The sequence below is a fragment of the Gopherus evgoodei genome, chromosome 15 (assembly GCF_007399415.2).
Source record: "Gopherus evgoodei ecotype Sinaloan lineage chromosome 15, rGopEvg1_v1.p, whole genome shotgun sequence".
NCBI lineage: Eukaryota > Metazoa > Chordata > Testudines > Testudinidae > Gopherus > Gopherus evgoodei.
In genome coordinates this window covers 21,609,237-21,626,685 of record NC_044336.1, presented here as the reverse complement: position 1 = coordinate 21,626,685, position 17,449 = coordinate 21,609,237, and the positions used below count along the sequence as shown (strand labels likewise).

Genomic DNA, 17,449 nt, shown 5'->3' with positions numbered 1-17,449 from the left:
GTAGGTCTAACTGGATTAAGGCTGTTCAAATGTGTAGTAAACCTAGAGAATTTGCACTGGCTTTGGCTATATTGGAGTGTGCAATTAAACCAGTTGTTATGCTGCCAATTTGGCGGGAGTCCTTGGGACACACTAGGTAAGAGAATCTTTATGAATGTATTCTTTTATCTGTAGCATTGGTTAAGCTAAAACTGTAATTAAGAGTATTGATGAGAATTCAGTCAGACATCAATCAAACATTCTACCAAATGATACTGAAATCTTTTATTGACAACGTATCCAGTTTCATTGCTCTTTTTCCTTCAAACAATGATTTACTTAAACCCAGTGATTTACCTAAGCCCCAGCCTCAACTGACATCAACGGGGGAAAGTCTAAGAAAGCAACAGTGAAGAACTTTCAAAAACCCCAATTTGTTGGGATCTGACATTCTCTTATCTTGGGATAAGAGTAGGAGTAACATTCGTGATGTTGAATACTCTTGCCATCAGCTGCTTTTGTAATTGTGTAAATGCTCATACAAGTAATGTATGTTGTTAATATTATTCCTTAACCTAATATTCATTGGTAGTTTTTTCCCTTATCTAAATCTTAGTCATTCAAGGGGGTGGTATATGCCATTGTTAGGGTGTTCAAATTTGCTTACAAAATTTGACTGTATTTGCATGTGTTAGATTACACAGAATGACAGCTATTGAAAGAGAAGAAAAGGAGAAGGTGAAAAAAAAAGAGAGGAAACAAGAGGAGGAAGAAACAATGCAACAGGCTACATGGGTGAAATATACTTTTCCTATCAAACATCAGGTAATGTTTCTGCCTTGCAATTTTGGTTAGAAATAATAAAAGGCTTTATTTTTGTAGCAATTGTCCTTTATACAACTCTGTTTTATAATTAAGATGTTAATGACCAAATTCTTCATTCCATGACCTGATCCTTTGAGTTTGCCTGTGTTTCTTGTTTATGATGCAAAATATGCAACTGTTTTTAATGGAAGTTTAATAGGTGAAGAGTGGAGTATCATTGAATATAAAAAGTAAGAAATCTTTTAGCTAACTTGTGCTGAAATGAGATATGAAACAGTGAAACGTTACTGTCGAAACACAAGTTACATATTAAAGGCTATGATATTCTTCAGTGGATATTCATTATGGAATTGACTTGGTTGCATTTGCTTCTGAATTTTTTAGGGGATTTGTTTTTTGTTGCTCATACGCTCTAAAGTAGAAAACAACTAGAATAATATCCTGAGCTCGTGGGCTAACAAATAAAGAGAGTCTTATTTTAAGCTAACATTTGTTGGAATTTTGCTATCGGACTGAGTTGTGTTGTCAGTTTATTTTTGGGTATACATTTTGAAACAGATGTCCTCCAGTATGCAAAAGCTAACAAAACTGTATATCTGCTTCTTTCATCTTTATTAAAAAATTCCTAGTCATTAATGGTGGCATATGTACAATCTTTGTAAACACACCAGTGATTGTTAGAATCAGTGTCCAGAAGCTAAAATTGCTGGACATTTCGTCCCCTTTGCCCCTCAAAAAAAAAAAAGTCAGACTTTCTTACAACATCCTTTCATCCACCAACTTCTCCCTTCCCTCCAGATAAAAACCTTGGAGAACAGATAGGTTCACAGCATGACCTGAAGATTAGCAAATTGGGTCTTGGTGGAAAGCAAATTCTAGTCAGTGACCTTTTCCTGAAAACATCTAACCTCCAGCTGCATCACTGTTAAATTAGGATGCTGTAAACTGCAGTCCTTCAAACAAAGCAAGATCACAGGAGGGAAGAAGTAGTCTCAGAAGTTACCAGCACCCAACTCATTTAAATGATTAAGGGGGGCTATTGATTTTTATTCAAGAAAATTTTCTTTTAGCCTGAAGTATTGTGCGTCTGAAAAGTGCTATGTAAGTGCAAAGTAATAATGTTATGGTAACTTGCCATACTTCTTTAAACCCATCTGTAAAGGTTTCAGTAAATAATGTTTTTAAAAATTAATGTTGTAAAATATTTTTACAGGTTTGGAAACAAAAAGGAGAGGAATATAGAGTAACAGGATATGGTGGTTGGAGCTGGATTAGTAAAACACATGTTCATAGATTTGTGCCTAAATTACCTGGAAATACTAATGTCAATTACAGAAAAGTGCTACCAAGTAAGTGAATCTTTCTTTGTTTTGAATTAATAACATACTACTTACTGAATTTACTGCATATTTAGTAGACTGCATTAAGATATCCCAGATAAGTAGGCTTTGTTCTAAATAGTGTTCAACGTAAACTTTAGGAATTTGCTGTTGCCTTTTTTCTGTATAATGCATGTATTTCAGCTGCCCCACAAAATTGATCATTTATGTCAAATTGTCTCATTTATGGAGTTGAGGCAGTTTGTAGTGCTTATAAATAATGTGCATCTTCACATATGCTTTGTTCATGGACAATCTATGTCCAAAAATAGCATTCATAAGCTAGTTATTGTAGATATATACCTATTTTCTATAGTAATCAAATATTGTGCCATTAACAAATGTGATTTGGAAACCATAGTTTTGCAGTGGAAAAGGAAACTATTCTCTACAGAAATCATGATACAGGTCAGCTTTTGTGGTCAACCAGTCCTATGAATGAATGTGATCTAAGCTCTGTTTGGTACTGTTGACGCTTAAAATTGTCTGTCTGCAGTTTTATTTAGAAAAGTAGTAGTTTGCAAGTAATCTTGGATTTCCTTTCAAATATTAGAAAATTTGTGGATGAATTTACTGCTATGAAATTTTTTAAAACATTTCCTGGAATCCACAAAAACATGCAGGCTCTCTCTGCAGTATTACTGGTGGACACAGCCTTTGGGTTGCTTTTGTAACTGCTAGATTGGATTATTGTCTCATGGAGTGCAGAGTGACAGACACAAAGTCTTTGCCAGTTGGATCCATCCAGGGCTTAAGGTGTATAGGCCAAAATTGAAAAAAAAAAAAAAAAAAATTTTTTTCTTGGGAAGCCTATCTTGAGACACTGTAAAGGGGCCTGATTTTCAGAGGATGGGTGCTCAGTTCTTTCTGGAAATCAGGTCCTTTTAAGGTATCTCTCACTGTGCTTCCAAAAACACTAGTCACTTTTTAAAATCCAGACCAAAGAGCCCGAGACTGCAGTGGATGGAATTTTCACCATTTTCCAGGATTGAACCCATAGCATACTTGTATATATTCAACATTTGAGCCCCTTGAAAGTATCACAGTAGTGTTGGGTTCTCTTTCTACATATTAACCATGACACATGGTTAATTTTGATTTCAGGAGGGCTGAAAAGGTAAAATATTGTACATGATGTGTGTAAAATGCAGGAAATAATGTAATTAAATCATTAACAATGTACAGAGTTATTTTGAGCACGTTAAAACGTTTAAAACTTTCTACTTTTTTAATCTATTGTAATAGGAAAGAATGATGTTACCACTGAAAATGAGTGTGAATTGGATAAAAGAAAAAGTCCAGCAAAAGTAAAAATAGAGACTGATTCTTTTAAAGAAAGAAAAAAAGATTCTCATGATCCACAAGAAAAGAACCAAAAGGAAATAGAAATTTCTGAAACCTTGGAGAGAGTCCAAGTAAAGGAAGAAAAAAAAATGAGTGAAGAAAAGGTGGAAATTGATACGAATTCTGAAAACTTAGATCATGCAAAAGCTGAAGGTAATATAGACATTTTTCAGACCTGAATGTGGCATACCAGGGTGCAGTCCAGACAGTAAGGGACTGTTTACCCCTGCCCTACAACCCTGGGTGCCGTACAATACCTTGCTGGTAGTAGCTCCCACCTGGGCTGCTCGCAAACAGCCTTCCAGCATGCAAGTAACTCCCTGAGTGCCTGTGTGTAACTGCAGCCTGCCAGCCACACTTGTATTACAGTCTGGCTCTCACCAGCCTGGACTATATTGCAGGGTGACCCCAACACACTCCCGCTCCCAGATTTTCCCCCAGAAATATGTCTTATACTGCCCAGCCCTCTCCTGGAGAAGGGAATAATATACACCAGTTTACTGCCTTAAGTGGAGTCACCCAGACACTTTAAGTTAAACACACTGGATTAGATAAAACAATAAAACAAGTTTATTAACTACAAAGAGATTAAGTGAGTACAAGGAATGAGGCGTAAGAGTCAGAAATGGTTACAAGAAAAATAAAGCTAACTGGCTTTCTAATGCTAAATTTAAACTATTAGATTAAAGTAAAGTTTCTCACCAAGTGCTTCCAATAGCGTTACTGACCAGAGTCTTCAAGACAGGAACTGTCTCCCTAGAATCCAATGGCTGTTTTCTTTGTCTTCTCAGGTGTGGAGAATAAGATGGGCGGGGGAAGGGAAAAGAGGACCTCTTGGATTATTTACCCCTCCATTTTATAGTTTCGGTCCCTCTTTGAAAGGCATTTCCAGTTGGGAACCGAGAGACAAGTCTGGAGGAGGAAGGAGATCTCATGCTGTTTCACTGCTAAAATGCAGATCTTTGTCCCTGTCACCCCTTCCTTGCCAAAGAATGGCCTCTTGATAGGTGATGGCCCATCAGCTTTGTTGACACTTGGCTGGGGCCTCGGCTTGTCTTTTTGTGTTTTGAGAAACTGGTTTAGCCACTACCCAGATTTATCTGAGAAACACTCCTCAGTCATCATTTCAGCTTATGTTCATAACTTTACACAATGTTGCTATAGACATTTTACTGTATTACTGATCAACAAGTTACGTGTTTTCAAGTGATACCCTACACACTATTGTAGTAATCTCTGTACAAGCCATGCTTGTGTGGTATGTGAATGCAAGGGTGTAATCTGTCTCTCACACACACACATATATTGACAGACATATATGTGACAGAATGCACCCCTGTGTGTGTGTGTGTGTGTGTGTGTACACACACTCACACACACACACACACACACACAACCTAGGATGGTATATATTTTTATGTATGTTAAAGCACAAGAAACCTTTTAACAAATCTTTTTTTAGTTTTGAGAGTCTCAGGTGAAGTTTTTTGACTAGTTTTTAGTCATTGTATTTCATACTGCTTGTCTGCAGTAGTGTACTGTATGTGAATGTCTTAAGTTTTCTGCTTCATGTTTTTCTTAGTCCAGTTAATGTTTATCCAGCCCTTTGTGTAGTGCTGTAAGTGCAGTTATTACTCTAAACTTCATGTAAAAACGAGTTATTTATTGTATTTTGTCATTACGGAGAGATCCTATTGATTCAAAAATATTTCTTGTTCACAGTGGAAAGAGAAGTTGATTGTGAAAATAGAGCCATCAAGGAAGAACCCATGGAGATAGATAATGTAAAAATTGAATCCCCCACAAAAAATGAGGATATTCACTCTAAAGCAGATTTAATCAATGTCAGCGAGGGGTTTCACTTATGGACTTGCTACAAAAGAAAAGTAAAAACATCAAAATTAGATGGACTACTTGAAAGGAGAGTAAAACAGTTTACGCTGGAAGAAAAACAGCGCCTAGAAAGGATGAAGCTGGAGGCTAGTTCTAAATCTGTAGGCAGTAGATCTGCGAGTCCACAGAAAAACATAGATGAGCTACAAACAACTAAAGCAAAAGAAGGAAGCCAGATTCACATGTTTTCCCAAGACAGATCCCATATTTCAGGTAAGATCCAAACTGAAGATTCAGTACAGGACTGCTTGCCAACCAGCAGTACACCTTGTACCAAAACCAGTGAACCAGACCAGCCTTCTTTGCCTTCCATAGACAGACTGTCACAAAGAGAAGGCCAAGTACTGGATGATGCCTCTGAAATTCAAAGTTCAGTTCAGAACATCACCAAAGAAGGTGATTCTGAACCAATCGCTGCTGATAATAGTCCAGGACAAGAGGTTCTTAAAAAAAGAGAGAATGAGAGTCCCTTCATGGATTACATAAAACAAACACACAGAGAAGATATAAGCAAGAGTGGCACCTTAAACAATGAAAAATCTTCAGAACAAAAAATATTTAATACCGCAGTGTCTCAGAGTGAATGTGAAAACCCATTACAGCCAGTGGTAACTGAAAGCAGCTATGAAACAGATGTTCAGCCCATTGCTGAAAAAGCAACCTCAGAAGAAAAAACTGAAAAACAGGTCTGTGACCCAGAAAATAATTGCACACTGGAAAGCCTTTCTGAACCAGTGTCTCCACAAGAAAACGATGAGAGAAAAGATATTGCTCAGAAAAACACTGATGTTAAAACAGAAAACAAGATTTTATCTGGTCAGAAACAATCATTAAAAAACGAGCTACCTTTAGAAAAAACATATGAAAGCCAAACTCCTGAACATATGGGTGGAGTAAATGTTAGTGGTGATTTATTGAATTCTAAAGTCACTGAAGCCAATGGTGAAAAGCAAGGTGAGGAACAGAAAATGGAAGCAAGTACCATAAACAAATGTCTTGATCAGCTGAATCTAAAAAGTATCACTGACAAAAAGAACAATAAACATGGAGAAATAGAGACTAAAGTGGAGAGAGAGAAATCGGTGGCATTTCAAATTAATGGAAAAGACAGTGACATTAAAGTATTGTCAAATGAAGACTGTTTAATGAAAGATACCTGTGATACTAAGGCAGGGAGTGATATTGAACCTAAAGTCAATAATATTAGTAAATCCATTCCTGAACATGAAATAAAACAATTGACTATTAAAGAATCCTCTGTAAAACCATTCATGAATGGTGATATCACTATGGAGGACACAGATTTAAAAAATAACTTGGATACTAAATCATGTTTACAAAGTTCTGCAGACATTGGTGGTGAATCTGGAGAGTATCCTCTGCTTCCAGATAAAATGTCTAAATGTGTGCAAAATATTGGAGAAAAGCAGCGTTCTCCTGAAAGATCCAGCTTTGTTGATAGTGCTTCTACACAAGCACAGCTTTCCTGTAAAGAAAATAATGTGATTAGTGAAATAGAGTCCATGGAAACAGAAGCCATTGAGGGTAAGGAAGTTCCACCCTCACCAGTAACTTCTTGTGAGGAATCTAGCTTGAGTAGTGACTTTACTGATCAGAATGGCCTGCAGATGTATAATAAAGTTGAAAATGTCAATGGAGAAAATAAAACAAAAAATAAAACTGTTATTACAGAAGTGACCACCACAACATCAACTGTTTCCACAGAATCGAAAACTGTGTTTAAAGTAGCAGAGTTGTCAGCCTTCAAGGATGATAAACAAACTATGGTGTCATCTACAGAAAATTGTGCCATTTCCACTGTAACTACCACCACCACTGTCACTAAGCTTACCGCACCTGCTGCAGACAGCAATGTTGATGTCATCTCTGTACAGGAGCACAGTAAAACTGTGATTACCACAATAGTAACTGATTCATTAACTATTCCAGGAGGCACATTGGTGACTTCCATGACTGTGAGCAAAGAATATTCCACAAGGGACAAAGTGAAGTTAATGAAATTTTCGAGACCCAAGAAGACTCGTTCTGGAACAGCTTTGCCATCTTACAGAAAATTTGTTACCAAAAGCAGTAAAAAGAGCATATTTGTTTTACCCAATGATGATTTAAAAAAGTTGGCCAGAAGAGGAGGGATCAGAGAGGTTCCCTATTTCAACTACAATGCAAAACCTGCCATGGATATTTGGCCGTATCCATCCCCAAGACCAACTTTTGGTATCACTTGGAGGTACATACTTTAATGTTTACCTTTTTAAAGAAGAATTTGGGATGAGGTGAAATTAACTGTAAAAATGGAAGCAACACAATAGGCTTACCAAAGGTAATTTTTTATTGACTTAAGACATATCAAAATAGGGCATTCTTATCCCAAAATAAGCATCCACACACAGGTTTGCACTGAAATCAGTAAAGGTGTGGATTACAGGTGATGTCAGGCTTGTCTCTATGGGAAGTTAGTGCATAGCAAGCTAGGGTGTGAATTTACAGCACACTAGCTACTCCAGCGCTACCCCTTACTGTGCACAAAAAAGTGCCCTCTGGCAGTTTAGCTCTGAGCTATACCGATGAGGGTGCTTTAAGTGCTCAGTAAGAATGTTTACGCCAGGAAAGTAGTGCCAGAGTAGCAAGGGCACTGTAAATTTACACACTAGCTTGCTGTGCACTAACTTCTCCATGTAGACAAGTCCTTAGTTATTTTTGTTCCCCATGTTGACAAGCCCTGACCTGCCAGTTTTTGGATGGATCCACACAACACAGAACCAGAGTTTAAAACAGTGTTGTAGCAAGGTTTACCATAAAAGAAAAGTGATCCTCCCCACACTAAACAAAAGTGGTGGAAATAGATTTAAATGGAACTGATTCTCAGGCTCTGTTTAAAGACCAGTGGAGATGGAACCTCAGTCTTATCTGTAATCAATGAATAGGTGGAATAACTTGTTGGAACAAAATATTTCTGAGATTGTTTATAATGCAGAAATAGCCATATTTAAACTTGATTGTGGCTCAGCTGCATTAAATGTTTTCTTTTTGTCTAGTGTTTTGGTGGTGGTGGTGGGAGGGAATGTTATGACCATTTTTAAGATCCCATGTTTTTCTTTCAGTAGTTTTATCTACACTAGATAGGATGCTTAACAATAGAGGTCAATCTATACGAGCATTCTCATAGATAAAGATGCAGTAGTGGGAAATGTTAGAAAAAGTTTAGTGTAGACACAATTTCTGTGAAGTTTAAAATGTAGTTACAAATTGACTTTTTATAGCCTGTGTGGATGTGAGATACGCTGTAATACACTTTTAGCCATAACCATGTTTAAACGTGTTTTTGTGTATGTAGACAGGGTCTGAATCTTATTTTCTTTCAACATCCTAATTTTCTTGGTTTTATGTGAACATTCTTCTTTATAACACACAACCCTTTGTACAGTTGGGCCTGAATGGTATATGGTGTCTTGTAGATTTGCCTGCTAAAGCTCTTCCATAATTTTGTATATCTCCACTGCATATCCAGACTCGTATGCTTTAGGTCTTGGTTCTGCTCCCATTCAAGATGATGGAAAAACGCCTATTAACTTTAATGATGCAAGATCAAGGTTTTAGTGAGAATTATCTTAACAACTTTAGTTGTGTCTCGTGACAGAATGTTTACTAAGAATCGTTCTAATTGCTCTGTCTTCACCTTAAAAGAAAAGGTGACCCAAATCCATTATTTCAAAAAAGCAATAACTGGTGCTGAATTGCGTTATGAAATTTTTTTGATTAATTCTTGATCTGTTTCTACAGCCCATTATTACTTGCAAAATCTTCAGTATTGTGATCAGGCACTGATATTTTATCTTTGATATTTAAATCATAATAATTGTTATAAACACTGCTGAAAAGTGAGTTTCTCTGGTGGGGAGGGATTTGCAGATTCCTGCAGAAAATCTTCACTGCAGTTTATGGACCTGCAGAAATATTGTTAATTTTTCAACTTAGTTCATTGAGAGAGGCCCCTAATTTTCTCCTGGGTACCCTTCAGATACACTCCCAGCTTCAGAAATCAGTGTTAGCCATTTTGCTCTAAATATGAATCCTTCCTGCACTGTCAGACATTGCTTAGATCTCAAACAAGGCTGCATTGTCCCTACCCTATCTTTTGTATGTGCTGTCTGTTAAGTGCTATATATTTTTCCTCTAAGTGGTATTCAATGTAGAGTATCTTTTGGTCAGCCTCTTTTGCATGTTCCTCCAGCTGCCCAGTGGCATCCCTGCAATGGCATGTAAATAACTTGACAAAATTCTCTCTACTTTATCAAAATATGTTTAATCTACCCCCTACTTCCCAGCTCATCACCTTAAGATGAGGTGTATTTGTGCACACACATCCTTTACCCACTTCCTAAGAGAATTCTGTATATGCTTTGTCTGTAGGATTTATAGATCAACTCAAAGAAACTTTTACAGTTAGGCCCCCCCCACAGTGCCATCAACAGGTGACTATGCCTTGTTGCAGACACTTTCAAAACAAATATACGCTATGCATTCTTCTATGGCTTTTCAATCTTAGTTCAGAAAGTGCTAGGTTTTTAGCCTTTTCAGTTTGTTTGGGAGCATTTAAACACATGCCTACTAAGAGAAGGCCCTGTTTCATTTACTTATGAAGAGAAGTAGAAGTCTTTATTTTAAGGTTTCCTAATTTTGACCTCATATGTCATCTAATAAAGATAATTCTACTCTGTAACTCTGTAGAATAAATATATAGACGGTCATATTTCTTGCACGTTTTTTTCCGGGGTCGTGTGGAACGAAAGATATTTTGGGGGGATACAACAAACTAACATTGCAGAATTTAGGGGTGTTTGGCACAGCATCTTATCCCATTGTGCCATGAAGTACATAAGGAGATCTGTCATGTACCCAGCCTTGATCCACACATGCAATACACACTGACATCAATGGGAAATCTTCTGGAGATCTAGGACAGTATGAGTTCCCAAGAGTTTGAGGAGCTGACTAAATTAAAGATGTTCATGCTACTTAAATACTGAAAAGATAAAATGAAAACCCTTTGAGTCTTTGGTTTGGTTAGTCATTAACTTAATGTATTCAGTTTAAAAATGTAACTTTTTTTTTTCTTTATGACTTATTTTAGATATCGACTTCAAACTGTGAAATCATTGGCTGGGGTGAGCCTTATGTTGCGGTTACTCTGGGCATGTTTAAGGTGGGATGATATGGCTGCAAAACCCCCACCTGGAGGAGGAACTACACGCACAGGTAGTATTTCTTACAAGCTTTTGCCTTTTTTTTTTTTTTTGAATAGTTTGTATTAATTTAGGATATTGGTACTGAGAGTCTGTCTATAAAAGTGCAATATGCTACACAAATTTCCGTTGCTTAAAATCATATAAAATTAACATTATACAGTTTATACCAATTGCTCTTTTACTTGTTTTGAGTATTTTGGAGAAATGGATGAATCAGTTCAATCTAAATGCCTTACTTTTCTGTGTACGTTTTTAAAAAAATGTAACCAGAAACAAAGTGTGTAAGAGTTGCTTCCAAACAGTTACTTCAGAATGTTCATCTGAGGTTAAGAAAAATTTTGTCCACCTTGGGTAAAATCCTGGTTTTACTGAAGGCAGTAATGCCAGGATTTTACACCACCTTGCCGGTGATAGTGATACTTTGCAGAAGGGTGGGGTTTACATTTTCCTCTGACAATCAAAATTGGCCAGTGTGTGAGGTAGACAATTTATTCTAATATTACACCTGCTGTGTTTCTAGGAATGAACTGTCTCTTAACAATTATTTCTCTGGTTTTTGTTTACTCCAAGCCAGTCAGCACACACAATCACTTATTTCTGCCATTTTTAATTGCAGTATTCTTTGACTTCCTCACTATAGCCCATATTTTCAAATCAGCCTGCATGCATTTGTGCGTGCCGTACTTCCGTGTGTACACATGCCTACAGGCAGGTACAAGCAAAAGCCCAGATTTGAAAATCTGAGCCTGTTCATGCAGAAACTTGAAATAGTATTTTTGGTTGCCTGTGAAACTCAGTGGATCTTTGAAAGTTATTTCTCCACAACTTCCTGTCTTTATTTCTGATGAACAACTTGTTTGCCTTTTATTTTCTAACATAATACATCATATTGGGATTAAATCACTGTAGATACATCTGAAACTGAAATTACAACAACTGAAATAATCAAACGGAGAGATGTTGGTCCTTATGGTATTCGTTCAGAGTACTGTATAAGAAAAATCATTTGCCCTATTGGTGTACCAGAGGCTCCAAAAGGTATGTTTGTTTATAAGTCTTCAAACTTCATTATAAATTTTATAGAAATAAGTTTAACCAAATTTTCATGGAAACCCTGACCATCTAAGGAGAGTGCAGTGTTGCAGAGTTTGAGATAAGTATCCACTCACCATTCAGTTGTGTTAAACAGATCAATCTAGTCATTCTGTTAGATTTATTATCTTAAAGCCAAAGGCCTTCCTGTTTCTAAAATGAGATTGGCAAAAATGAATGGGGTAATATACAATAAATCATCTTTATAAGCAGGATATCCTGTCCTTAATATGTTAGAAGAAAATTATCAACCAAGAAAAAGTTAACCCGACTCCATATCTAATCTACCATATGATATTGTAGATTCAAGTAGGCTACCACTGAAAAACTGTGTGTCTGTCTGTGTGTGTGTGTCTGTGTGTGTGTGTAAGTAATTATTTTCTCTGGATTTTCAGTAGCCATGCCTTCATACAAAACAAGCTAAAATGAACCTACCCCTGCAGACCTTTAAAACTGTAGACATGACTATATTTTTCTCCTGATTTCATTAAAATCTAACAGCCCTCATAAATACAGTTTTAGCTTCTACCTTCCTGTAAATCAAAAATAGCTTGTGGATCTATTGTGCTAATTATGGATTCTTGGAGTATAATGATACTCAGATTACTTCTTTAACCATTAGGTTGGAATTTTAAAAGTCTTCAGCTTTGGCCTAACAATGCTGCCATTGAATTCAGTGGGAGTTTGTCTGAAAATTTTACTCTGAATAACCCCCATTTTCAAACTGCAGAATTTGTGTAAAAATTGACACTAAATAACTTTAAATTTGAATCTTTAATTTTATTTCCTGGTTTATTTTAATGACTGTTTGACTTTTCTCTAAAGAAACTCCTACACCTCAGAGGAAAGGCCTTCGATCAAGTGCACTGAGGCCAAAGAGGCCAGAAACACCCAAGCAGACAGGCCCTGTTATCATTGAAAGTTGGGTAGCAGAGGAGGAATTGGAATTATGGGAGATCAGGGCATTTGCTGAAAGGTAAGCTGACACAATTTAAATGAAGCATTTTAGTTTGTGTGTACGTTGTTAAATAAATGCTCCAACCAGATTGCCTAAATTCTGGGTGATACCCATAATGAATGAAAAAATTAAGCTTTTAATGTTGTCTTTGCTTTCTTTTTTAAAACTGGACAAACTTAGTTGAAGGAGCAAGTTACTAGTGATGCCAGAAACTGATTTAATTATGGTAGATCTGTAAACGTTCACACTAATTTTCTATTAATCTAGTATGTAGTAACTAAGCAAACTACTATTTGGCTGCTAAACAGTGTTGTGTGCCAACAGATTATTTCTGTGCAGCATAAGTCCTTCTGACATGCACATTACTTACTAAAACTATAAAGGTTTTAAATCATTCTGCAATATGAATGAAGTAAATGTGTCCCTTAAAACAAAGGGTAAAGGCAGACTCTTAAGTCCCAAAGTGTACACACATGAAAGGAATATTCACAGTGCTTCACATTTACAGGAAAAGTTTTAGCTAGACCTTTATCGTGCTTTCCTAACAAAATGCTTTTGTTTTGAACTGTTGATGTTATGCATAAGGTGGTGTTTTCAGTCTCTCAAAAATAGTTTGGACCACAGCCTTGATAAATAGTTTCTTTGAAAGGCTTTGCATTCATTTGCTTTAGAATATTTCAAGGAGTAGTCTAAAAAGCAGGACTAATTCTCAAAAAGTCAGTTAACCTGGATAAAATGAAATAGCTGTTTTTGTGTACAGCAGTAATTTTCTCTTTGGTTGCTTGTCTTTGACAGGGTGGAGAAAGAAAAGGCACAGGCAGTTGAGCAGCAGGCTAAGGTTAGTGAACAGAAGAAGGCTGAGGAATTCAAGGCCCAAATGGAGGTTCAACTAAAACAACAACGATTGGCTGCCCAGCAGGTGGGGGAGCCATTAGTATTCCCACCTGTCAAAAAGTTTGCATTGTTAGTCTGCGTACATCCAAACACAGGAAATAAAGTATGCCTCTGTAATGCTATTTGTCAAGTATAATTGTAACTTTTCCAGTATATACACAAACTCAACATTCTGGAAAGATCCCACTGGGATATTGAACATTGTCGCTTATTGTACATAATACATTCATTATTTTGACGTCCTGGACTCTAAGAAGGATTTTTTATAATTGCTTTTCAGTTTTGTAGACCCAGTTTAGATTGTGTCCAAAAAAGTTTTCCTTCTACTTTTAAAAGGAGGGTGTGATCTGAAGCATTCCACAGTCTGATGGAAAGCAGCTTCAACACACAGTTGACTGTGAAATTGGCCAGATTAGTTCCCATGCTAGAATTAGTACCTGATTTTGTCCTACTCTGAGTTTGTCTGGATACAAGCATGGAAGGGAAGAGTTGTGTTTTAACCTGCTAATTAATAATACCCAATACCTGATCGCAGGTTGATTTTTTTAGTTATTTATTATTTTGCATCCTGAATGTTACAATGAAGAATTGTACAATTTTTCCAGAATAGTTTCATTTTTCCTTTTGTTTTGTCTTCTCTACAGACAATACATTTCTCCTTGTTAGTGATTGATACCATACGTAATATTTTAGAATTATCTAAGCATAAAATAAAATGCCATTAGTTAACTTATAAACCTCCATTACTTTATTTTCTAATGTTTCTGCTATTTTATATCTTAAATCATTGGTATTATTTATTCACTTGTAAATAGTGAAAAAGAAATAATGTTGGTGCCTAAGCAGTTCTACCCACTTTTCCCAGTCTTGCAGTCAAGATTCAAATGGATAAGGAGCACTGCTCATCGTGAACTGTATTGGAAAACATGCAAATTACAATTGGCATTGTTGAATTGCATGCAGATAGCCATCTCTCTAAAATCAAAAAGCACCATTGCTTATGACAGGGACAGCGTGGGAAGCCTACTGTATGTAAGGGATTGTTGAATATGGTTTTGAGTAGGCTGGAGATTGGCTTACAGTCAGATGAAAAACTTAAAATAATTATATTCTTTTGATGATGGTAAATTAGATAAAGTAGAAATGGAGATATCTTCACTTTCTGTCACTTTGTTAGCAAGATAAAACTGCAGCCAGCAGTAAATTCAGGAAAGCCAACCGTAATTAGAAATTGAGCTATGTGTAATACAGGTTTGCATCTGTCATTGAAATTGATGAAAGCCATAGACACGTACTGAAACCCAAAATATGGGCATATATTTTCAGACTGTAGTTTATCATGCTAAAAAACCTTCTACCTTTTGATCTTTCATATTGCTTGCTAGTCTGAGAATAGTGTATGAATGCACTGGATTGATTATGTACAGCATTCAGAAGATGCTATATATATATAACATTTTGTGCTGTGTAGCACAGTGGAGTGTATACATCTGCAATACATAAATTATTTTATGGCAAATTATTATATTGCATGTGTATGTCAATTGTGATAGCTTGATAGCAATCTATAATATAGTCTGCTTCAATAATTTACTATTTAGATTTGCTAGATCCTGTTTGCATACCTTTATTTTTCAGTGGGAAAAATTATGTATTCATCCCTTGCAAAATCCACAAATTGTAACTGTTCATTCATTCATTGAGTCTTTCTTCTAACTTCTGTAGAAGCGACTGGAACAACAGAAGCAATTACCTACAACAGCCACTTCGGTCACTACAGCAAGCACTACTGCAACCACCGCCTCCACTCCACAGAAGGTCGTGGTAGGCCCATTAACAGGCCCAGTTCCTACTGGAACCAAAGTAGTGCTTACTACTAAAGTGGGCTCTCCAGCTACAGTAACATTCCAGCAGAACAAGAACTTCCATCAGACTTTCGCTACGTGGGTTAAACAAGGCCAGTCCTCAGCAGGTAAATGATCTGTGTGTCACTAAAAGAACCTGTTGTTAATCACTGCTTCTATAGCACATCACCTGTTTCTCTATAATATAGCAATATTGGGGTTTAATTTTTAATCTTTGTGGTTAACTTTACCACCAGTTTGGGAGGGGACTGGGGAACAATTCTATTTTGTCTAAAGATGAATGTCCCGTCCTTAGGCGAATATTTTTCCTGCACTCTCAAGCCAGATTGTTTCATTTCTGATCTGTGCCAATTTTATCTGTAATCATCTATGGTGAAAGTGTTCTGTGCATAAATTCACTGTTTCAACAAACTTTTACAAGATATAATGAGGGGGAAATGACATGACACATTGAAAAGTGGTTGTATTATAACCTTCCAATTTTACTCTTATGCATAAGAAATAATCATATTTACTAATAATAATTTAAGTTCAAAAATTCATTCTCTTATTTCAATAGCTACCAGCACAGCTGCTACATCAGCTACAACCATTGCCAGCACAGGTCAGACGTTCCAGATTGCAGGCAGTCCAGTAACTATGGCAGGCAAAGTGATAACCAAGTTGCCACTTCCGGCAAACAGCAAGATTGTTGCCGTCAATGTGCCATCAACCCAAGGAGGTAGGGGGGAACAATGTATCTTCTAACTTTCTAATTCAGATTGCATTGACATTATTTTCCCAGTGAAATAAAATGTGACTTGTCCCTTTAAAAAAAAAACAACAAAAACAGAAAAACCCCAAACTGGAATAAGAACAGGAGTACTTAGAGACTAACAGATTTATTTGAGCATAAGCTTTCGTGTGCTACAGCCCACTTCATTGGATGCGTGGAGTGGAAAATACCATAGGAAGATATAGATATAGATATACACACATACACAGAGAACATGAAACAACGGGTGTTACCATACACACTATAAGGAGAGTGATCAGTTAAGGTGAGCTATTATCAGCAGGGGAGGAAAAAGAACGGTTTGTAGTGGTAATGAAAATGGCCCATTTCCAGCAATTGACAAGAAGATGTGAGAAACTGTAGTGGGGAAAAATCCTCACATCTTCTTGTCAATTGCTGGAAATGGGCCATTTTCATTACCACTACAAACCATTCTTTTTCTCTCCTGCTGATAATAGCTCTCCTTAACTGATCACTCTCCTTATAGTGTGTATGGTAACACCCACTGTTTCATGTTCTCTCATAGAATATCAGGGTTGGAAAGGACCTCAGGAGATCATCTAGTCCAACCCCCTTCTCAAACCAGGACCAATCCCCAGACAGATTTTTGTCCCATATCCCTACGTGGCCCCCTGAAGGATTGAACTCACAACCCCGGGTTTAGCAGGCTAATGCTCAAACCACTGAGAGGGGTGTGTGTGTGTGTGAGAGAGAGAAATATGTCTTCCTACTGTATTTTCCACTGCATGCATCCAATGACATGAGCTCTAACCCACAAAAGCTTATGCTCAAATGTGTTAGTTTCTAAGGTGCCACAAGTACTCCTGTTTGTTTTGCGGATACAGACTAACACGGCTGCTACTCTGAAACCAAACTGGAATAAGTCTCTACTGCTTTTTCTTTGCTATCCCCAAACAATGGCAGTTGTTTTCAGGCAAAAAATGTAGGTTTGTATCTTAAATTTCTGCCTGCTCTTACTCGTGACCTTGGGCCTTGTACTCTGAGTCCCATAGTGTATAATCAGAAGCTCTAATTTCTTTTGACAACCTAGAATGCAAAATTCTCTCTTCCGCCTCTTATTAGACATCAGCAAAAGGATTTTTTTTAAAAGTGTTGCAAAACAGACATAACTGCTAATTGTAAATAGTTATTCCTTAGAAGCCGGTGTGACTCATTTT

General features: G+C 36.8%; 1 protein-coding gene across 1 annotated transcript in view; it reads left to right on the top strand.

The window, feature by feature from the left end:
• BPTF (bromodomain PHD finger transcription factor) overlaps positions 1 to 17,449 on the top strand; it is a 92,873-nt gene that overhangs the window by 47,603 nt on the left and 27,821 nt on the right. The window contains 11 exon segments of the mRNA XM_030535061.1: positions 5 to 136; positions 675 to 804; positions 2,018 to 2,153; positions 3,429 to 3,680; positions 5,250 to 7,668; positions 10,573 to 10,697; positions 11,597 to 11,725; positions 12,605 to 12,755; positions 13,533 to 13,575; positions 15,357 to 15,603; positions 16,056 to 16,217. Of these exon segments, the coding sequence (XP_030390921.1) occupies positions 5 to 136; positions 675 to 804; positions 2,018 to 2,153; positions 3,429 to 3,680; positions 5,250 to 7,668; positions 10,573 to 10,697; positions 11,597 to 11,725; positions 12,605 to 12,755; positions 13,533 to 13,575; positions 15,357 to 15,603; positions 16,056 to 16,217 (3,926 nt within the window).